Below are 26,615 nucleotides of genomic sequence, written 5' to 3' on the forward strand. Positions count from 1 at the left end.
TTAATTTTGAAATAGTTTATTGTTTGAAGTTTGCGTTTGAAAACTTATGAAAATTATTTATATATTAATAGTTTCTCTTGTAAATGCTGGATTGAAGGTTAAAAGAATATACCAGTATTAAAAACTAATATATACCAGTATATAAGTATGTATTTCAAATTCTGTTTATTAAAAATTATGATTTTTAACATAATTTTTTCGATATTCTATAAGAGATATAGAAATTTTTTAATAAAATTTTAATTTTCCTAATTTTTAATGTCCATAAATTTCGTAAAGACGGCGAATATAGGAGCAATTTATTTTTCAAAATTCAAAAAATTAGGGAAGTTACTTGAAAACGAAACGAAATTTTGCTAATGTACGAGTATAAGAAAATTTTACAAAACATCTAAATTCGGATCTAATACCCCACTAAATTAAACTTATTGAATCAAATTAGAAATGTTATATTTGCATATAAATAAAAAAAAAATTTATTCGCTTATAGACAAATTGAAGTATTCCGAAAAAATTGAACAAATGTTAAATTTAAGAAGGTTCCTTTTTCTTCTGAATAAATTATTTTGTTTCTTCTTATTTATAAAACGGCCATTGTTATTGATTAATTATTATTAGTTTACACATTTATTTTTAAAATATAAAAATTAATTTAAATTTTTAAAATATCAAATTTAATTAATTATATTTACCAAATTTTCCAATCTGGTGGCAATGCTTGTAATAATCCTTCGCGAGCCAAATACAGTAAATGTGGTTCTTTAGCTGGATCAATGCCAATTTTTAGTGCATAATCTTTTATTTCTGTAAAAGAAATATATATAAAAGAATGTAATACATTTTTAAATTAGTTTAAATTTTTATATTATTATTAGACATATTTTTATAAGTATACTGATTTATAAATATATTTGAATTTTTAATTTTTTTTTTTAAATAACTAAACAGGACTCTGTTATACGAGTATTACGAGTCATACGTGTATATTTTTATTCTAGGTTTTTAATTTAAATCTTCGAAATTATGTTTTATAAAGGATTTATTGTATAATATCCTTACACTTGTATTGTATATAAATTAATTCATAAAAGGTCAAAACTTGCGAATTACGGCAATATGTTAAAATTGTCTTTTGAAATCGAAAACAATTTTTCAAAAAATTGAGCAACTATATACAAATCTGAAGTATAAGGATTTTTTTTAAATCATTGGATTTTTACCGGAAAATGGATAATTTTTTTTTTTAAATTCAATTTCAAAAGAAAACAAGCTTGTATAACTGAAAGGAAAATTTATTGAATTTTTATTAATCAATATCATAGCATTCAAAAATTAAAAATTAAAATATTCCATAAATAATGGGTAACTATTATATAAGGAAACTTTTCTATATAATATATAAGAAAATGTAAACTATGAGAAAATCATAAATTAATAGAAAATTTTTTATATGTTTTTCTTTAGAAATAAATTATCAATTCAATGTTTTCTTTGTTATTGAAGTAAAAAAAAAAAGTATAACGTAACCATCATATTCTGACTATCATTAATTGTGATGATGTAACCTTTTATATTTTATATTCACTCATATATTCATATACGCATATTGTATATACATATGTATGTGATATGCTGTCATTTACACAGAAATTGTATATGCTGAAGACCAAAATACTAAAAACTTACACATATTGTAGATCAAGGAAAAAAAAAACGGAATGAAATAAAACATAAAATAAGTGTGTGCGTAGGTGTGTGAATATAAAGAAAGTTTGGAAAGGAAATGTTATGTAAGAAAGAAAATTTTTGACGAAGTTAAATATAAAATTATTGAAATATAAATTTTTGAAATAATTTTAAAAAATTCTTACTTTTTTATAATATGAAAACCCTAAGAAGAAGAATTAAGCTTAATTATCGTAAGATTATATTGAAAATTAAACAGACAGCAATCCATCGTATAAGAAGGTTAATAATTTTATAATAATAACACTTTTTCAATAATTGGTACCCAATTTTTGAATTATAAATTATACGCTATCTTAGTTACAGATTAATAGATTAATTATAGAAGACGAGTTTGTATATTTATATGGGAAATAAATATCCTTAATTGATTATATCTTTGTAACTAAATTTTCTGATTATATAAGAATTCCTAAAGAAAAGGTTCTGCTTATACATCCCACTTCGTTACTAATACCTATATATGCTTTATTGAATTAATTAAATTTTTATGTTAGTAAACTGTAATGGCTATATTTTAACTCATTTTACAAAGCTATATTTTAAAATGATAGACGAGAGGTGGCGATATTTAAAAAAAAAATACAGTGTTCCTTGTTAAATACATTTAATAATCGCAAAATAATTCTGACCAACTCAAGGCCGTAGATAACAAAAAAACATGAATTTTTATTGAATTTACATTAATCATATAACTCATATACTTGTAATTTATGTAATATACAATATTCAATCCTACGGTTTACGTTTCTTTCTTATTATTTAGTCAATAGCCTAATAACTATTAGTATATACAGCAATTTTTATAAAAATCACATTCTATAAATCTAATTTTGGAATTCCTCTTGTTTAATAGTAATAAATTTTCTATTATCGTAATATTTGCATTATAGCCTTAAATATATATAGTTATATTTTATATGACATATAATAAATAAAATTGATTGTTTTGTGTGATTTTGCTATATACAAATCAATATACATATATTAGTTAAAATCGTGGTCAATGACTTTATATAAAAGTTAAGCACGTTTTTTCTTTAAAACAAAATGCAAAAATAATAAAAGATTTTATAATATGTTACATGTTACCTATACACATGAATTATTTTTATTTTTAAAATTGAATATCATATTCATAGAATAGGATCTATTCTTTATTTTTATTATACTCATGAATGGATCATTATATTTTATCCCAATTGATTTAGTTTTACATGCTGTATGAGACAAAATATAAATACGGGATCAATATTATATACTCGTATAGCATAAAATTATATTGTTATAGTTTTTTTTTTATATTTTATTTTAAAATTATTGATCCTGCATTTAACAATATGTTCTCTTGTTGGGAAAATTTTAAGACATTATTAAATTAACAAAATTTTATGTTACAATAAAATTTTATTGAAAATAAAGTTTGTTTCATGTATGCATTTTATATTCTGTACTTGTAGTCAGCAATATAATAAAAATTTTCTTTCACTTAATAATTTATAAGGGCACTTGCCGAGAAATTATTATATAAAAACAATTGAAAAACAAAGCACAATGTTCAATCTTAAAAAATAAAAATTTATATTATATATAAGTTATGGTTAATTTAATTAATTAATATTAAGTAATTGGACGGTGAAATTGAATTCAGTTAAGTTCTGCTTATGAATTATTATTCTTTCGCTTATACATTAACAATATATTACTCATAAATATTATTTTAAATTGAAATACTATTTTATATTCCTAATTAAATATAGATCACTTGATGAATTTAAATTAGATTCAAAGGAAATGTATAAAAAATTTAGGTACATACTTGAGTCTGGTATAGAAATAATTTAATACTACATTCAATTTTAATAAGTGTGTAATTTATATGGTATCTGAAGTAATAACTCTGTCGGCTGTGAATATTGGAATGACAATGTAATTACTTTATCTTTTAATTAAGTATACTTTAATTAATATTTATTATGACTATGAGTAGGTATAACCATTCTACTAATTTGTTTTCTTTTTGATCGAAGCCTTAGTTTTTAATATTTTTTAATGTAGAATAATGTTGAAAGTTCAAAATCTATAAATTAACCTTTCGAATTTTAAAAAATAAATTTCTTAAATTTCTTAATAATTTGTCATCATTATTCGTCCAACACATTTTGTTATATTGACATTTTATTAATGAGTAAATACGAGTATTAATAAAAATAATTCGTCAATCATCTTTGATTTTTTTTTTAATTTAAAAAAATTTTTCTTTAGCAAACTTTTATTTTTAAAATTTTTTATCATACCTAACATACATACATACAAGTATGTATGTATATATACATTTAATTAATAAAATATTTAATGATATTTAATTTAATATTAAATATTCAAAAGATTTCTCGCTTGACATATTCTTAAAATAATTACTTTTATTTTCACACCCATGTAATGTTATAGTCCTTGACCCTAAAAAAAGAATTTGATGCATCAAAGTCATTACATTTCATTAAAATAATTTAATGAATAAATTATAAATATATATATATTTATGTATATCAAATTTTATTTTATTATGTGCTTATTTATTTGGGTATAATAACATTTAAGTATGTAAGTAAGTGTACATAATTTTGTTATACATATGCACAAACATAATTTCTGAAAATAATAATAAAAATGATATCATTTTTTAACATTTTAACTAATAATATTGCGAATAAAATAAAAAAGGACTACTAAAAAGTTTCATTGTCATTAATTTTTCATGTTCTACCTATATGTATGTGCATGTAGACGGTTATTGTAAAACAATTGTATATTGCTAAATACCTTAAGTCTGCAAAATGTTATGAATTGCTAGACGTGATTTATTTTAACTTTATATACATGTATGCTTTATATGTGTGTATGTAAAGTATATGTATATAGTTTTATATTACGACTTTAAATTATTATGAGATCATAAATTAAAATAAATTTTGTAGAATCGTAAAAATATGTCTTGTTCATCTACACCTGTACAGTAAAGCTTGGTAAGAAAATTGGTAATCAAAAATTTTTCTATTTATTCTTTTTCTATTACTCTACCAGAATTTAATGCTCTAACTGTTATAATCTATAATAATTTTAACATGATTTAGAACCCTTTCTCTTTCATTTTCATTCTATTTTATTCAACAATGTTTTCGGTATAAATGGTACCACAAATTTCATTAAGTTTCTTCTTTAGTTGTTAATAATGAAGTTTTAGATGATTTTCATGTATTTTTCCAATATACTATAAATTTTATTAATGAAAAAAATATTCCAATAATTTCACAAGTTTTACGTTGTGGTTTTTAAACTTTAATATTAGGGTTAATAATATTTTTTCAATAATTTCTAGAGATGCTTAATTTCTCGAATTTATGCACAAAGAAACAAACTGAATAAAGGAACTTTAAACAATATTGAAAGCAAAAAGTCTGGCTTTAAATAAAAAACTAAATGCTGTACAACATTATTTTTTGATAATTATATTTAATAACAGAACTAAATACGTAAATTTTCCACACATTACAAATAAGCAGATTTTTAGATGAATGCGTAGATGACAATAATTTTGAATTTATTAATTTGTTTGTTATCATTGTCTTTAAATAATATTTTGATGCATTCATTTTGCAGGCATATAATTTTTCTTTCTTATTCTATTAATTTGTTTATTAATTAAATAATAAACAAAAAATATATAGAACAGTCAGATAGAAAAATGATGAATGAGTATAGTTTTTTCCGACGATCACTGTTATATGTAAAATGTATGCAGATAAGTATGTGTTTTATATACGTATAAGTATAGATTTTCATTTTATACCTTTGTAATATTGTATTTAATTAGCTTATTAGATTTTATTTTTTTAAAAAGAGTTTATAATAGCTGTGTAATTGTTGTATAAAAGTAAAACAAATTAATTGTTTTAAAATTTTATTTATATGCGGCATTGTACTTGACATATACAGTATTATATATGTAGTATAGTGTACTACTAAAAATATAGTATGTAATAGCTTATAGTATTAAAAATAAGTTGGTTAAAAATATTTAGTATATAAAGTTAAATTTTTATTTAATTTAATTAATATAAAACATGAACATTTGTTTGACCCATATTTTCTGAACTGTTATATTTTAATATATATATATATACATAATTTAAATTAAATTTATTGATTAAAGTAATGTACATTGTATGTATAACTATTATTTATATGGTAAATAAAAATTATATTCGTATGTTAATGTTTTATTATATTATTGCATGTTTTTATTATATTATGTTCAAATTGGGTCTAGAAATTTAAATTATATACGCGCTCTTTAAATGGATAAAACTGTACATGTATGTACAATTTTGTACTTAACTTATATAGAACATTAAAAACTACATACAAAAAAGACATGAATTTTAAATAATAATAAATAAATGTTTATGTAGACTGTTGGAATTATAATTTAATTATACATGAACATAATATGTACATATATGTATACGTAATATTTTAATATTTTTTAATTGAAATTATTATGTTAATTTTAATGTTAGATTTTTAATGATTTTTCCATAAACTTTTAATAGCAATAATAAGATTTGAAATTTTTCGTTCTTTGAAAATAAAAAAAAAATTTTTTTTTTTAAATATTTTTGTTTTTAAGAGAAAATTAATTAAGAAAAAAATTTTTATTATTTATTTTGTTTTATGAATTTTTTGTGTTCTTATACACTAGAATTGGCAGTCAACATAATTATTTAATATAAAATGTCAAAGTTCACATGCTAAAAATTTTCAATAAATTTTTCGAAAAATTGAAATTTTTATAAAAGATAAAGTATAAAAGAAAGTACACTTACACTCAATTTATGGAGAAATTAATAATTATACGTTAAATAAGAATTGGTAATATAGAGATGACCATATGAATTGTGAAATTAATAGTTGAAGAAAACAGTTATCATGGTTGCCAAACATCGGGGCATTTCAAACAAAGGCGACTTAATGCACTTGGCGACGAACCGTGAAGAGTACAATAACATCGTTGCAAGATTATAACAACAACAGCTGTCGCCAGTGACATATTACCGCTTACATCCACAAGTGGATAGGTGAGAATTCTACCCATTGTCATTTTCGAATTTAGACGTATAAGTTTACCGAATACTTTTAGGTACCAAGTCTATCTTTTATAATAAAATCAAATTATCGTGCAGCTGCTTGATTGAAAAATGCTTTTGATATAGAAATAAAATAGAATAGATTTTGTAGAATTTAAGGTAAACATTTGGAATTTTATTCTACCAGCTATAATTTGGTGTAATTCTGAAATCAGAATCCAAAAAAATTATTACTTATGTACGTATTCATTTTATTTATGTGTCTATATACTACATTTTTACCAAAATACCAACGAATATATTTTACATATATACTTATAATAATAGAGAAATTTAATATTAAGGTAAATACATGCATATATAAAACAACTTATTAACAATTCATAGCAACAACGACAACAGCAACAATAAAAACCAAAAAAAAAATCTATTTTACATGGTATCCAAAAAAAAAACCAAAAGGCTAATGAACTGCCGCATAGTCTTTATTTTTATATTATGTATTTAATATGCCTCCTTCTATTATATTTATATATATACATTAATATTAATATTTGCATACGTATATATATTATAAATACCTATACCTTTATTTATATATAAATACATTATTTACATAAAAAATAGTGTATACCTATATAATTTGCTCTTAATATAATGTTTTATTTCTGAAAATTATATACAAATAATTTATATAAATAAAAAAATCTGTACATATTATATATATATATATATATTTTACATATGTACAAGTGTGCTCATTATTTGTGTTATATAAAATAGTAAATACATTAAGTATGTATAGTTATTTTATTACATTAATATTACATAAGTACAGTCTATTATTGTAATTTTATTTAATTATATACCCACAAACATTACATTGTTCTACCATGTTCTGCTACGTTATATAGGATAGAGGTGAGAATAATAATGAAAATTAGGATATTCATAATAAAAAAATATTGTATGTAAATTTAGATTTTAAAAAAGAAAAAAAAGGTTAAAAGGATTTCTTTTGCAAAAACAAAAAAAAAAATTTAATAATTATAATTTTTACGATATCATCACTTTTTGTTATATTATGGAAATAATATACACAAAAATCTAATTTAGAAATTAATTTACATTTTATGTATGAAAATTAAAACAAAAAGGTTACAAATATAAAGTTGTAAGTAGATTTTAATGTACACAATTATTGTATAATTAAATATAATTAAAATAAAAATTAAATATGTAAACAAATTTTTTTTAAATATTTTGTCATCATTCACTTAGCTTTTTCTTGTACAATAATACACTGAATTTCTCTTATAAATTATTGAATTTTCTTTAAAAATTAAATTTTTTGGGGGAAAATTAAATTCAAGCAAAATTTTTGCTTAATTAAATATGTGCATCAAAAAATTAACATATATACAAAAAATCCATAATGTGACGTAAATCGAAATTATAACGTAAAAAAATAAGAATAACGTCAAGCAATAAACAAGTATTATTAAGAGCAAAAAGAGGAGAACGAAAGCAAATTAGTGATTGTGTGATGCGATTTCCAGTTCAAAAATAAAATGGGATAAAAATATTAGAAAAGGGACAATTAAAAAATGCTGAAATTCATTATATAGAAGATGATGATGATGACGAAAATCAAATATAGAAAATTATATTTTTTTTGATACGAGTATTATGTTTTATTTACGTTCAATGTGAAAATTTTCTTATATGTATGTACAGTTTCTATATGTATGCAAAATTATTACTTTATAAGAATTGTATACAATTGTTTCTGTATGTATGCAAAATTTTTACTTTATAAGAATTGTATACAATTGTTCTGTCTTGGACAGAGTTACCTTAGCGTTCTAAAACTACTATTTAACTTCTTGCCGATATCTCTAGCTTTATACTGGGAACAAGGATACTATAAGTGGAAATGTGGGTAGGTTACAATAAGTCGCGATTGCCTGCGATGGGCCAGGGGATATGTCCTTTTATCTCATTCAGTTCCCAACAATCAATTATCAATGCACTTGAATACAAAAAATATGTATTATTCTTCAATAAAACAAGGTTCCTACAATTGTAATAGCGTATGTGAACTGAATAGCATCATTTAGAGACTTGAAATTTAGATCTATCGAAACATATATAGATCTATTAACATATATATTAACATATACATGTTAATTACCTAAACTCTAAGTATAGGCATTAAAATATGATACACGTCACGTTAGTAATTCTATATTTTATTTTGAAATTACATTTGTATGAACTAATTCAAAATGGAATACACAAATATAATTTATATGAATTTGTACGTCGATTTTTATTTATATTGTAATAAAATTTGTTCCTTAAAGGTTCTTTCAATTAAATGTAAATATTAGAAAGTATAACAATTAAATGAAAAATCAATTGAACATAATAATTTTTTTATTAAATTGAAAATATAAAAATAAATATACAATAAAAATCTACAAAATATCCTTCTTATTTTTAGTAAAAATGGGAATTGATGCTGTACGGTTTTTATGATAAGTTGAAATGAAAATTATAATTTAAAATCTGCGTATGGGATGGTTAAAAATCATTAAGTCTATAAAGCAAGAACAAAGAACAAAAATTTAATTATTATCATAATAAAAGGCACTTAACATTAATTTAAAAAAAAAAACTTTTAATTTCCAATGATATTTCTATCATATGCCTGCCAATATTAATGAAAAATAAAAAATGGCTTGAAAAATATCTAAAAATATTAAGTAAATGGATAATATTAAATGGATTTTAGCAAAACACTTATAATTTATCATTTTCTATTTTTTAACAAGCTTATCTTTACGTGACTGACATTATAATTTACAATAGCTCTATATCTCGTGGCTGGATTCATATATAAATTAAGAAAGAGGTGATTGATTTTTTTTTTCATTTTTACCGACGGCATACTCTACATATAGAATACATATGGAATTGTGATAATTTTAAATTTCACATAATAAATTTTCAACGGATAAATGCTTTACTAAACTATTTTTTAGTTATAAACAATGAACAAGCGAATTTTTAGGTAACATTACGGTAACAAAATTGAATTTCCAATGAGAGGAAGTGGGGAGGGGGTCCGATATAACATTTTTGATCAAATTTTGAATTCACGATAGCGTAATAATTTTTTTTTGTTTATTCTTTACTCAAAAATTAATATCATCAAATTATCAAATGATTCAAAAAAAAAATTCAAGAATACTCCCACAAAATAAATTTATGGGTATGTTTTTAAAAATTATAATAACCATATTGTAGAATCATCGTTTTCGTAATTAATCTAGCAAAAACAATATTTGCTGTTGAATTGCAAATATAATTTGAAAGATAGTCATAATTCAAAGATTGTTATTGTCAAACCTTTAACATTTTCATATATTAAAATTAAATAATATCGTAAAACATATTGAAGTAAATGTAAAATTATACACAATATATATTAGAAATCTAATATCCTTTTAAGATTTTACGTCATTTTTAATTTATTTTATGGATAATTTTAAGCGATGATGCGGTCAGAAATCAATGACAAAAATATTAAAATCAAAATAAAAAAATTAAAAAACCATGAACTTTTAGTAATTATTTTTTTTTTTTCATTTTCCTCCTATGTACAATTTTCCAAAGTATTAAAAAAGGTAAGTTTTTTTTCCCATTCATTTTTCAAAGTAAATATTGTTTTATTAATAAAGTTCAATGTTAAATTAAATAAAATCGATATTATTGTAGTTATTATTTATATTGATATTGCAAGGGTATATAAGTACTTGAGTAAATTTATAAAAAGTAAAAAAAAAAATTTTTTTTTTGTTATTTATTAAATTTTCATTATTTTTTCATTATTTATGCGTTAGACCTTGTTGTTTTTTTTTCTATTTTTAAATTATAATGACATTGTTTTCAAAATTATAAAAAATTGCCGTAAAATATGCAATTTTTTTTTTCATTGTATGTGATTATTAAGTAATCAGCTTGTGTATGGGTTATTCTTATATTGAATTTAAAATATCAATAAAATATTAATGATTTCATTTTAAATCATAATTATTTTACTTACATTTTTTTTTGTTATAATTTGTTATATTAGAAAAATTTATTTGATTTTTCATTATAAATGTATGTATTTCAAAAATTAATAATGCAGTAGGTAAAACAAATCATAATATATAAAAATTTAAAAATATAAATTGTCAAATTAACAGCTAATATGTAAATTTAACAGCTGTACGTAGAAAGCATTGAAAACAATGTAAATTTTTCTGAGTTGTAAATAATGTCCGCGAATAATTTTTGATCTTCATTTTAATTTACAAAATACTAATCACCTTAAAAATTTAAGTACATTTATACAATAATTAAATATTATTGCAATAATTGATTTTCAAAATAATTTCAAAATTTCTTTGATATTTTATAAACAGTTTTAGTATTTTAGTAAATAATTATTTTCTATGGCCAAAATATTTGATGACTTTTTATTTAAAAAAAATATTTTAAAATTCTTTTTTATTAATTTAGTACGAGTATGAGAGCTAATTTATTTTGTATATCAAAGAAATAAAGAAACAATGCAATTTCTAAAACAATGTATTGTTTTCTTAATTAATTTTAATAAAATTAGTTTATATAGCATTGAAATGTTATAACTTAATCAAAGTAAGTCATTTGAATGTTAAACTTAAAAATATACTTATAGTGAAATATAAATTATAATTTGGGTTGGTATTTATCCGAATATTTATAAAATTATGTGTAATTAAAGTTCTTTTCCCCCTTAAAGAAGAAATTTTTCTAAATACTTTATCATTAATTGCTTTAATTAACAAATACGACCAAATGCCATTATGACGTGGCACTCTGCAAAGATAATTTCTTACAAAATATTATACTCTGCAAAAAAAAAACAGGTAATGCGTTATTCTATAATAAATTAAGACTATTGAATATTTCTGATTAATACCCTATGACTCTAAATCTGAAACATTTTTAAATTGTTTTCTTTCAAAAAAACATTTATAATTTGCAAAAGAATTGATTATAATCAAGAGGAAATACAATGTCTGTTCATACAAAATCAAATATTTTTAAAACAAAATCAAAAATAATTGCATTTAATATTTAATAAACAAATATTCAATCATTGCTTTTTGCTACTATATAGTTATATTTTGAACAAAACAAAAAAAAAAATAATTTTAAAACAAAGTATGTATATAAATTTTATTATATATACGAATACTTAATTACCCAGGTCTTTGTAGCAAATTTATTTGTATTTAAATATATATAAGAATATATTTGTTTATATAATTAAAACAATTTTTTTTTTGGCAAATCATTTAACATTAGTATTTTAATATTATATCACGCTGAGTAATTTCAAGACGATTAGACAAAAATTTATACACGTATGATGTATATAAAAAAATTATAAAATATATTTAGTATTTTATATTGCTAAAAATATAAAATTTCGTGACTAATATAATAAAAATGTTATACAAACATGGAATAATTTAAATGATATTATTTATATATATATATATATAAAATAATTTAATAATAATAGATTTTTTACAACACGAGTATTGTATTAAGAGAGAAAAAAAATATTTCTTTTCTTTAATTCACAATCGATTACGATTCGTTCATTTGTATTCACCAAAACAAAATATAAGAGCTCAATAATAATTTTTGCGAAGAGAAGAAGGTATAAAGAGAAATCTTTTATAATAATTATTATAGTATTTTATTAAACACCTTATATATTGCCTCTCTATAATGTTATATTGCTATTTTTTAAATTAAGTATAACACGATCGTCTCTATTAAGGTCGTCTGTATATATTATACAAATATTGAAAGAGAAAGGTCGGGAAATTCTTCAAAACAAAAGGAATAAGTATTTATTTTTCCAAGGTTAATAAAAATAAAAAAGAAAAACAGAAAACAACAAACATCCCCGCTGAGAGATGATAATTTATGATGTACTTAATAGCAAAAATTTTTAAAAAATTGTTGTTGTATTTTGGTTTATAGAATAATTGAGGTTTTATTATATTTTATACGGGGGTGGTGTTTTTTATACATTCTTTTTAGGGGATAAATACTTTTGGATTAGAATTTTTTATATATAAAATAATAAATAGGTTGATAGTTTTAGGCAAATATTGTATGAATGCTAATTAGTAAATATGCTATGAAATTTATTTAAAAATTTTTAAATATTTTATAAGATCTACATCCATATAACATTTTTTTGGATGAATGAGTGTTATATTAAATCATAATTCTCTGATTAAATGCTATGCAAACAAAATAAATTTTTTAATTTTTATTAAAATATAGACGTATTGTTTTTTAAATGCATTTCAGCTAATTTTTATTTATTTAAATTAAATAATACACCCAAATTTTGTCAATTTGTATAAAATCATAAAAAGCAGTTGTCTCTTTTTGAGTTTTTCTCTTTCATTTCTTCAACAAACTATAGAGTTTTATAAACTCTAGAGAAATATAATTTCCTCCTCAACATTCTTAATATTGTGAATGATTTCAAATATGTTTGAACACTTACTTAAATAGGCGTTTTATTAGAAAATTTTTTTTAGATTTAATTGAAGCAATTTTTCAAATTATTTATATAATTAAATTAAAGCAGTTAAAATCTAAAGCAATGGATAAAAGCAAGTACAGATATTTCACTATTTTAAATTAAATCCAAAACTTTCACATAAAATTCAATTACAACACGTATTTTTTGTATAACATTTAGCTTTTTTCTTAGAACCAAAGATTTCCAAAGATATTTTTTCATATACAATTTATAACGATAAATTATAATAATATTAAAAATACCTAGAAATACTCAACAGGGTTATTTTAATTCGCAGATACATACAAACCTACATATATATTTGAAAATATACAAAATTTCAATTAAGTTGCACACATAATGTACAAGTATACAATAAATCGATTGAAAACATTGATTGTTGCTGATAAATTATTAATTATTTTAACATTTTTTCATTATACATATATATAAAGTGACCACAATATCTCAAACTATAAATACTTATACATATTTATATATGTGTATATTATATCAGATATATGTATTACAATTAGAATAATTGATTGACATTTTAAATTAAAATTTTTTTTTTGAAAGAGTTGATATGTTAACGTATTATAATTATTATTGTATATATACATATACTTATAAATATAATGAAACATTTAATGAAAAATTTTTAAATACGTTATACATACGTATAGGAACAAAAAAAGGAAATTAAATTTCCGGTTCTTTTGAGTACTCACTTTGACATTGTACGTCACTTATATGAATGTTTGTATATTACAATATCATCATTAAATATAAGAGGCTGAACACATCATAAGCACATGAAATAATTTTAATGAAATCAGCAATAAAATAATCAAACTGTATAAGTAATTTACCTGTGACGTGTATAATTTTTGTTTTTTAATTAATTTTCATGTTACATGTTAATTTTTATAAAATTTATTTAATTTTATTATTGTAGCACGTACCATATATAGGAATTTTCTATTTTATAATTTAAATTTTGATTGTAATTCACTTTTTTCACACTAATTCATTTTGATTGAATAAATATTAAACGCAATTCACAATAGTGTATTAAAAAATTTTTTTATTATTTTTGGAAAGAAGCTTGAAGGACATAATTAATCCGCCATGATCATTTTTATAATTGTATACAAAGTATAACGAAATAAAAATGTCGTCATTAAAATGAGATCACGTTTCAATTATACAGAGTATATACACAGTGCGGTTATTCAATGAATATAAAATTTTCGTTCTTGTATAATTATTTTATCATCATATTTTGTGAACTTTTAAATGATATTTTGAAAAATTATTCCAAATTTACAAAATAATTTGAATTTCTTAATTACTTGTTATTTTTTAAATATAATTTCATATTTTTTTTAGTTGTTATCCTTAAAAAACTTTTAATATTATTTATTTTTATTATAAAAATATTCACAATTAAAAATGTGTTAAGTGTACACAAAAATAAATAAATTTTTATCGTATGATTTTTAATGGGATATTAATTCATAAAAAACTTTTTTAAAACTGATGGAGATTCTCAATAATTTACTTTGTTATCCTTTTTTTTAAACAAAAGTATAATACAATCACACTTTTTTTTTTGGTTTAATTTTTTTTTTAATATTGTATTCGTATTTGCGTTTCAAAATGTCCTCGTTTACAAAAACTAAAAAAAAAAAATTACTTTAATACTTTGTGAATTATTAATATATTTATATGTATATGTACATGATGTACGTATATATTATGCATATTTTAGATATTATGTAATTACATTTAGAGTATTCAAAATATATAGAGTATACCGTGTAATTGTATAAGTTATACGAGTATGTATGTTATATAGAGAAAAGTGTGTGAAGGGAGAAAAAGTAATATTTATTCAATTGTAAAAATAATTATACATAAATATATACATATATATGTATTTTAAAATAATTTTAAAGTTGTACTTGTCAACTGTGTGGCTGGTCATTATTGTACAAAATATCGAAAATAAAAATTTTATATTTGTGTAAAATAATATTAATTAAATAATTCAATTATTAATAAGATTTAATTTTTCTGAAAATCGATTTCCAATTACAAATGAATTTTGACATTAATAATGTATCATTTGCTCTTTTAGGTGAATATTATTAATTTAATGTATTGTGTGGATTTTTTTTTTAAATTTTCCTTCTTTTCTTATAATAGATGTTTTTTAAATCAGAGGTAAGCTACATGAATTTCTAGGACTGGTGTTGAACCTAAATTAATTTTACATAAATTATAAAGCACGAATTCATTAGATTTTTCAATAATGAGGTGATTATCGGATATACATACGAGTATTGAATATATGTGTATACGAATTTTTCCACAAGTTTTTAGTAATTGGCAGGCTTGCATTAATTAATATGGCGAGCTTACAATTTGTATACAATTACAGTGGCAAACTTTAAAGTCAATTTTATTTGGCTTCAAAAATACTTTTATATTCTTTATTATATAGTAATTTTTTCACAAGAACAACAAATGACAAACTTCCGAGAACACTTCCCGTAATAGAAATTCTCCGCGAATAAGGGTATAAATTTACGATTAAAAATCAAATATTATATACATATAGTGTATAAACCATTTAAAGATAATTAAATATTGAATTAATTTTTCATTATAATATTAAAAATAAATACTAAATAAGCTCATAATTCACTAGTTCTTTATACGATTCTCGACTATTTATTCAAATCATCCGTATATTGAAATTCACTAGTTCTTTATACGATTCTCGACTATTTATTCAAATCATCTGTATTAACTACTAATTCAAAATAAATATAAATAAATATTATTTATGTATGTGCATAATATTACTGTATTTTTATTATGTACAACATATGGGTAACATCATTTACTTAAAATTATAAACGAAAATGAAAATTTATTCATTCATATCCTTATATTTATAATAATCAAAAAGTATATTTATATATAAGGTATATTTTAATAAAGTATGTCTTGTAAATTATAATAATATTCACACGTTTTGCTTAATCAAATAGTCGAACTATATACATACATAATTTATCTATAAACATATATATAGATGACATGTACAAATTCAAGAATATTTTAAGAAAAATATTCAAGTGGCGACGTCTTGTATATTTGTATAGTTTCAAGGAATGCATGTATATATGTGCATATAAGGTCAAACAATGTCGGAAGTTTTTCTACATATATTATTTCTAATTAATATCAATTTAAAATAAAAATTGTTATTATATAACATGCATATACATTGATACATAATATATGTAGATATATATTGAAATTATATTAAGAATAACAGTATGAAACGAAGGAATGTAATCGAACGATATATTATACATGTAATTAGAATTAAATTGAAACCTTAAAAAGGATTATAGAAAATTTTGTTTGATTATGAGATATTGCAAGTAGAGAAACAAAAATCAAAAATCCTTGAAATTCTCAAATGCATTTATCTTCTCTTTTATTCTCTTGCATTCTTTTATAAATTGTTTTTGTTTTAAAATCAACCAACTTTGTATAGACTGTGTGTTTTAATTATATAAAATTTTTACATTATAATTACATTTTAATTATTGTAACAATAAAAAAAAAAAAATTTTTAATGAGTTTATAAAATTATAAAATAAAAATAAATTTTCAATGCAATATTGTAAGTGCTACATTTTATATATATACATTTTAACATATATGTACTTATTAAATTTTGCAAAGAAGTTTTAAATTAATAAATTCACCATTTCTTTTAAAGGAGTAATTGTGAAGATTTTTCTCTTTAAATATTTGTAAACAATTGCCATAAGTGCCTGGAAACATTAACACGTAATGTTGTTATTTGGAAATATTTTTCGACAAATTTAATATTTTTTTTTATAAATGTTTCGGGTTAAAACCTGAAAATTCACTAACCTTAATTAAATTTAAACAAATTTTATAAGTCTTTTTGTAATTTCGGTATTTTTTGAAATTCAACAGCTGAAAAATTTTTCTAAGGCTAGAGAAACAATAAGGCTTCAATCTCAATGTATGATCACTTAACGTTTAGAATATGTTAAAAAAATTTTAAATATATTTCGAACTTTAACACCTTAATTTACGAATTTAGAGTGCTTATTATACGTTGCTTAAAATGAAATAATAAAGCCTAAAATTTTCAGTATTCACTAAAAAAATTAATTTTTTCTTTATATTTACACGTATGTGTATCTATTTATATGTTACATAAATAATTACATATGTATGTGGCGAGATATTCAAAAGATTCACATACTATATTTTATGTCAATATTTATTTTCACGTGCCACTTTTCATTACAAACAAATTGAGTTGAAAAACATGTGAATTTATTTATTATTTAACAAATAACACAATACATATGATATAGGTATAAAGTATGTGCAGCAATTTTTTGTATATTTGGTTTAATATGCAAATAAAACAAAAAAAAAAAACAATTAAATGTTTGTATGTAGGCATGAAAATAAGAAGATAATCCGCAAAATGAAAAAAAAAAAACTTTTAGTAGTAAAATAATGTAAAAGAAAATGTGGTAATAGAAAATGTGCAATTTATAAGATACTTAATTGTTTTATGTGTTATATTACGTATATTTAAGGAAAACCACTATTTTATACATAAAAAAGCTGATTCATGCAAAATAATTTCTTTGATAAGCTTTATGTGTTATATAAAATGTTATGTAGAGAAAAATTTTAATATTTGTGTTGGAATTATTTTGCATGTATGTAATTAATAATGTAATTTTTATTAATTTTTAAAATTTGTCATTTATTGGTATATAATTCACAAGAAAAAGCTATAAAATTGGAATAATCTATAAATTTTAAGACTAGAATAGTCTTTCAAAAAGATAGCCTATGCAAATTTTCTTCAAATTTCAAATGTTACCATAATTAATATGGTTTTGTGTTTTCAATTTCAGTTGAAGATCGCAAAATATAGCTTTACGATATGCCAATATTTTGAGCAATTCAACAAATTTTACAAAAAATCAGTTTGGGAAGCCGGTCTCGCGGAGTTTCGCGGGGATGGGACCAAAAAAAAAATGATATAGTATATATTTCAAGAAATTTGTTAGTAGGACTCCATCGCTTTCATAAAAATCGCTCCCAACAGGCTGGATGATTCCTTAAAATCAAATAAAAGTCCTCATATTTATATATATAATATTCTCCTTTTTCTAATTGCAAAATGAGAGGTTGTTAACCGCGGGATATTATATTTATTTTTTATTAATGCGTTGAATAATTTATTTTGATAAACTTCAATGATAGCCATATAATATCAACGATATTTTTTCAATTCACAATACATAAATCATTATACACAGAATAGAATATTGTTCTAAACTTGATATGCCTAATACACATATACATACATATATTGTTATAATTCAAAACTTTTATTATATACGCTTATTATAATTTCGTAAAATACGTAAATATTATAAAAGGAACCACCATTCAATTTACAGCATTTAAAAAAAAATATAATTTCAAATTATATAACAGCGTGAATTCTATTTTACTTCCTGCTGCTTCTATATATAATAAAATTAAAATATATATAAGGTTATATACACACATTTTCACTTTCTAAAATTTAATTTTTTTTTTCTCAAAAATATTGCGTAAAAAATCAAATTAAATTTTTATATTTTAAGATTTTTATTGTAGTAAGCACATTTATTTTAATAATAAACAAGTAAGAATGTTTAGGCCGACTGAAATATACCCTACATATCGAGAATTTGATTATAAGAAATAGTTTTTGAAATGTTTAAAATTAGCTTCAAAGATTGTATGGTGGGTATTCGAAACTGTCAAACCATTTAACCTATCAACCATTTAATCTTCTGGGATATGTCTGACCTATGGCTGGAAATATGACTGCCAAATTCAATGCAACTACCTTTATTATTTTAATTACCTTTATACCTTTAATATTTTCAAATATTTAAAATTTCATATGGTCGCTATTCTAAAATGGAGTTGCAAAGAAAATTTACGGATATGCATATGAGCCGTAATTGAGAACATGTTTATATAATTTCATATTAACATTTTAATTAGATTTTGAAATATTTAAAATAGTCTTCGCTCAAACAAGTCGTTCGAATCAGTGTATCTATAATACATCCTTGAGTGAGTAATTTTTGAAAGTTCGGTGACGTTTGTCTTTCTTCGTTTTTGAGTTATGGTGCATTGAACGGATGAACGGACTTGTCTCAATCAATGTGGAGGAATATTACAGTGAACAAGAATTTTTTTTTTTTTTTTTTTTTCCTTTGTTCACTCCTAGAAGGAGCATAGGGCTAGTGCATGATTTCTCATGCACTAGTTTCATAGCGTCATAGGGTTTAACTAGGTAGGTGACTAGCCTGCCGTAGTTTTAGTGAACAAGAATATGTATTATGTATTTAAGTAATCACAAACTTGAAGTTAATACACCCTTTACTAAGGCATAGGGTATAAAAATAATATAATATGCGTATATATAAGTCCATATATAATAAGTATATTTATTAAAAATAATATCATTTACATATCATATTGAATATGAAATGATTGTGATAGTGGTGGTGGAGTGCGGATTTGCTAGTGGTAATGCGTATAGATTTTATTATTATTATTTAATTGCGGTCAATATCACAAAGCTATATGTGCTCTTTTATAGAATACGCATTTAATAATACGTAAAAATTTAATACGACTATAGAAAACAAAAATTATATGAAATAGAGAAGATTTTATAAATAAATATAGTATATAAGTATATATATAGCATTTTCAACATTTAAGTTGAAAGTGTATAAGTATATAACAAGCAAGTGTATAAAAATATACGTAAGTATTGATTTCCTTTTAATTTTAAATATTTAAAAAAATATTTTAAGAATTCATTGTAATCGTTATTGTTATAACGTAGGCGTTAAAAACGTTCTCATTACATAAAAAAATTATCATAAAATTTAAATTTTTTGAATACTATGGTATACATTTGATTTAATTATGAATCTCGTTTTAACGAAATAAGTAGGAATAGAAGAATATTCAGTAAGGATAAATGATAAAAATTATTGAGGATATAAGAGAATTGAATAAAAATAATTAAAAAAAAAATACAATTTAATATTAATCTAAATTTATGATGAAAATCAACATTTGTTTTTTTGGAATGGAAAATGCAGAATAAATCATTATAGAGGATTTATTATTTGTGTTACAAAATATTGAAATTTGACGATAAATTTGTGCAATAATTCCCGAAGTCCTTGTAGTCTGGCACCTGGTTATTTCATTTTGAACGCGGCTCCTTGGTTGATTAAGAACCCCGGGTCTTATAGTAAAAAATAACTAATAAAATTGTCTTGTTTTCTTTGAACTTATTTGTAAAACGCTACAAAATTTCAACAAAAAAACGGAAACTGCAACAACGTGTTAAAGTGGTACGTAAAATCATATATTGAAATATCAACAAAGTTAAGTTAGAAGAATTTTATAAATAAAATTTTAAGCTATTTAGAATAAATTCAACCCCATAAGATTCAGTCTATTTTTGCCTCCTTTAAATTTTAGTTGAATGAATGGGAAACACGTTTTTTGAACTTACAATCAAATTACAATATTTGTACTATAAATATAATCCTATTTCATTCTTTTGTTTTAATATTTTATTTACAATATGTCTTTATAAATAGAATTTCTATATAGTTTATTAGATTTTGTAGTCATAATATTTTCCATCAATATAAATTTTTACGTATTATCGTTGATTTATTTCCGTCTAAAATAACACGTGAACATTTCTTTATTAACATATTATTTTTCAACTTGTGAGTCTATATTTGTAAATTTAATTTGCAATAAATTGTAATAATAATGAAAATTGAGGTAATTATTACTATAAATTTAAATGTTAACAGTGAACATAATTTAAGCAAGACTTAAAATGAATTTAAAAATTTTTTTAAATAAAAAACTTTTTAGAAATTATTGGTACGAGTATTCGGAATTTTTTTCTACAATGGCATAGAACCACTTTTCTAAGTAGATTTCACAAGTATAATAATTCATATTACGTTTATAAAGTATATAGAGGTTGAAATCGCTCTTAACTTCGAGAGATATTTTTAGTTAAAACTGCACTGCAATAAAACCACTAAAGCAGCGCTACCATCGAATACCTTGGAGAAATTTCAATAACATCTCTCTATTCTCGCATTCATGAGTTCTCTTCCGACGGAGATTATGAATGAATATAAAAGCAGAAAAAAATCTTATGCTGTCGATTTGACAGATTCTATCGACAAAAAAGGAACGCAAGCTATAAAAAAGTGCTACCATTGCAGATCTTTGTTAGAACTTGACTAGAAGAAATACGAATTCAACAAGATTCATAAAAAAAACCAAATAAGTATAATGAATTTAAAATTCCAGAAAATTTTAGAGCAATAAAATTTGTTGCATAAAAATTCGTTTTTTGGCAAGTTGCAATGCTGATTAGGATATTTATTAGTTTTTTTTACTTAAATTATTGGAATAACAAAACACAATATGAGCACACGCTTTTTTGAAACTAAAGAAAATCATTAATTTTTTATTATTATTTTTTGTAACTCGCAAAATTGAATAACTAAAGTTAACTTTGGGTACTAAAATCGTGACAAATAGGGCAAAAAACAAAACGAAATTTTCTATTTTTTTTTTGTCTGTTTGAATTCATATCATATTACTCCGTACCGCGAGAACAATCGGCTCCCGGATATCCTGTATGTGTTAATATTTTTTTTTAAATTAAAAATTCTCACTTATCATATGCAATTTTTTTTTGTTGAATGATGCAGAAAATATTTTAATAATACATTTTTTTCGCATAAATTTTCTATTGTTTTTATATATGAACATATACATATATGTACATGTATATACAAAGTTCTTAAGTGAAAAACATCTGCAAAACTTTTATTTTATATAACAGTTTATAACATATTTTAAATTATTCATATATAAAGAAATTCTTTTTTAAATAATACAAAATATTATATATATATATTTGAATATCAAAGGATACACTTGGATGCATAAACACGTATGCATGTATATATATACATAGATAAAAAAAAAAATAAGTTCATTTATTATTAAAAATTTATATAAAAAAAAAAAAACAATTTCCCAAGGTTCTATTCAAATTATAAATTTTTTTCATTTTATACCGTTATTGTTTTGTAATAAAAAATTATTGAAAATAATGGAAAATTTTTAATAAATAAATTTTTTATTTTATAAAATTTAAGTAGATAAATTTATTATAACAAAATTTTTTAATTTAATTTATGATATCCATTAAAAATTTATTACAATTTTTTCTTCATAAATTTTAATTCTGAAATAATTTTTCTGCTTTAATAAATGTTCGAAAATCTATAACCTATTCGGTTAATTTACAACTCTCAATAATTTAAGAATTATATTTTCATATTTCAAGAATAAAATTTCTATTTTAAAACAATGTTTCCTTTATTTTAAGGAACAAAAAAATTTTTTTCAACCATAAAAAAAATTATGTAAGCCTTTGAATGAGTTTCGGTAAGAATACCATTATGTATAAGCCACTGTTAAGACAAAATATGCATATATCATTTATATATTAACATATATATAAAAATACACAGAGAAAAAAATAATATGCAAAATATCAAAAATTAAATTGAAAAAATGAAAAATTCTCGGAGAATTTTAATTTAAAAGTGCACTTGAAATGTAAGGATAATAAAAAATGAAGAACAGAATTTTATTATTTTTTATTTTTTAACTTTAAAAAATTGTTGTTATTTATATTTGTATGTATATATATTTTGTGTATATAAAAATATGCATTCATACATAGTATAAACAAAATAAAAATAAAAAAATTGAATTTTTGTCCTTGTTAAAATTTTAATTTTTCTTTAAGCAATCACCAACTGTTATAATTTTATAATCAAAAACTAAAAAATGCAAAAGAAAAAAAAATGGTATATTTATTTGTTAGGAAAGGAGAAATTTTGAAAATCAAGGATTTATTTCAAAAGAAAGCAGAAAAATAACAAAAAAAAAGAGGAGTACAAACAAACAAATTTTGTACATTCATAAAATATTTTTAAATTTAATCATGCTAATTTTGTTAGTTTTTCATTTCTTAATATTGCAGAATTGAATTAAGAATATTAAATAAAGTTAATTTTTAATTAAACGTATAATATAAAATGTATGTGTGAGAGTATAAGTATTTTGCGTTTGTAAAAATATAATTGAAAATTCACTCATGTTTAAAGAAAAAAAAAATATTGATTAAATTTGAGTTTAGTGAAAAATAATTAATTGAATTTGTTTAATTAATACAAATATTTATTTAACAAGCTTCCAAAACCTAAAAGTTTGAAGATTTACCAGCAGGATTGAAAATATTACGCAAATAATTATTTTGTTATGATCTCTGACCTAAACAATTATATTGAATCAAAGAGAAATGAAAATTATGTAAGAGAGAATTCACATACATAAATTATTAGCATAAAAAATTTAATGCTTTATCTTACTCTCACTAAAAAATAAATTTTACTCAAATATTTGAATGTGAAATGAAATTTTACTTCTCTTACAAATAGCTCTTTATTTTAACATAAAAAAAATTACTGTTACATTCAAATAATTTAGAGAAATTTTATTTTTAATGAGAGAAAAACAAATAGTTCCATATTATTATACCCTACGTTATATTACAGGAAAACGTATTTAGTATGGTATTAATAGCCAGTTGAAGGAGCCGCCTCTATTTTGTGAACATGTATAGATTTATTTAATTACTGAAAATATTGTTTCGTCCGTCCGTCCGTTCATCTGATCGCTTTATAACTTCGTCTGCCAATTTGTTTGATTGTCATATAACTGAGAAACGGAAAAATGCAAACACCACGAAACTTTCACAAATTGGTCCAAAAACGTTTGTATTTGTAGTTGTAATAATTTGACTAACAAGTAGCTGCCATACAATTAAAAGATTACAATTACAATTTTTATATCCTGAAAACTTCAATGGAATGGGTATACTGGTTCGGGTATCTAAAATACGGGTTGTAAAACCTTGTTGATGTGACTCCATGAAATTTTCTAACAAATGTGTCGAATCATAATTTATAAATGCCTCAATAAGTAAAATATTTTTGTTTTCATAAAACACAATTATAAACGAAAAAAAAATGAATGGTAAGTGAAATTTTTTACGAAAATTCACGATTACACACATGTATATTACACACATATGTATACATACATATTCACAAATTTATTACTATAATGTCAAAATATCTACAATTTCAATATTATTCAAGTAATTTTATTTCACGCTTCTGTCATCAAGATCTCTCAAAACTTTTATTTATTTTTATATTACCGACCGTATTGTGTAAACAATAGGTAGGTTATGTGATGGCAACAAATTTTGCATATCGAGTTTTCGGTGGGAACGTACTTCTCCATAGCAGGGAAGTGTAAATAAACTATTTTTAGCAACCTGTCGGTCTGTCGGTCTGTCGGTCTGTCGGTCTGTCGGTCTGTCGGTCTGTCCGTCTGTCGGTCTGTGTGTGCACGCGTGTATCTCAAGTTCGGCTGAACCGATTTTGATGAAATTTTATATGTAAGTTTGTTTCCACCATGGCACGGATCGATCAACTTTTGGTATATATCAGGCCTCGGGAACTGCACTTTTTAGCGGGCCTGTTTTACATTTTTGAACATTTTGAAGAAAATATTCAACCGATTTACTTGAAATTTTATATATAAGCTCAGCTCGACCGTCCGCAAAAATTCGTATGTTTTGGAAGAAATCAGGCATTGGCAACTAGACGTTTACTACGGGCCAAATATACATTTTTGTGTATATAAAGAGAAATAATCAACCGATTTCATTGAAATTTAATATATGAACTCCTCGTATTAAAACAATGAACATATAAATTTTTTGGAAAGATCAGGGCTCGAAAACGGATTTGCGGGCCGATTTTACATTTTTCACCATTTTGAAGAAAGTATTCAACCAACTTACTTGAAATTTCATATATAAGCTTTGCTCGATCATACGCAAAAATTCCTAACTTTTGGAAGAAATCAGGCATCAGCAACTGGGCGTTTACTACGGGCCAAATATACATTTTTGTGTATATAAAGAGAAATAATCAACCGATTTCATTGAAATTTAATATATGAATTCCCCGTATTAAAACAATGAACACGTAAATTTTTTGGAAAGATCAGGCATCGGCAACTAGACGTTTACTACGGGCCAAACATACACTTTTGTGTATATAAAAAGAAATAATCAACCGATTTCATTGAAATTTAATATATGAATTCCTCATATTAAAGCAATGAACATATAACTTTTTTGGAAAGATCAGGGCTCGAGAACTGATTTGCGGGTCGATTTTACATTTTTCACCATATCCATAGAACAAATTGATGGAATTTCTTGAAATTCGATATTTGAGTTCTGGTTGTTACCGAAACTAACTGGCGAGTATTTCAGGGAATTCGGGTAGCACAAAGCGAAACTCTACTAAGAGCCAAATTTACATTTTTCTAAGTATGTTAACTATAAGCTTACTAATGTCCTAAAAATTGGAAAGAAGTATTTAACAGACATTTTTATAATATTCTGTAACACTTTCATTTAACTAGACAATACACAATGCGGTCGGTTATGTGCTGACCACATCAGATTTTTTTTTGTTGTTTTTATTCATACTTTTACAGGGTTGTCCTTGAAATTTTTTTTTTCGTTTTCTGTTGCCTTTTCATATTTATTTTTTATTTTCTATAATAATTATTGTCCTTTTTGTCTCTTTTACTTATATAATTCCAATGATGTTGTTTTATATTTTTATATTATTTTGTATGTATTCATAGAAAATAGAATATACTTGGTTACCTATTTAGTTAATACATTTCATACATAT

At 22.2% G+C, this 26,615-nt stretch overlaps 1 protein-coding gene across 3 annotated transcripts in view; it reads right to left on the reverse strand.

Moving 5' to 3' along the window:
- Window positions 1-26,615, reverse strand: part of LOC129611352 (inner centromere protein A) — a 50,479-nt gene that overhangs the window by 9,514 nt on the left and 14,350 nt on the right. For all 3 annotated transcript variants that reach the window (XM_055524452.1, XM_055524450.1, XM_055524451.1), the window contains exon 2: window positions 693-804. In XM_055524452.1, coding sequence (XP_055380427.1) covers window positions 693-804 — 112 coding nt within the window. The remainder of the gene's footprint in view (window positions 1-692; window positions 805-26,615) is intronic.

The sequence above is a fragment of the Condylostylus longicornis genome, unplaced genomic scaffold (assembly GCF_029603195.1).
Source record: "Condylostylus longicornis isolate FDR11 unplaced genomic scaffold, ASM2960319v2 ptg000049l, whole genome shotgun sequence".
NCBI classification, from domain to species: Eukaryota; Metazoa; Arthropoda; class Insecta; order Diptera; family Dolichopodidae; genus Condylostylus; species Condylostylus longicornis.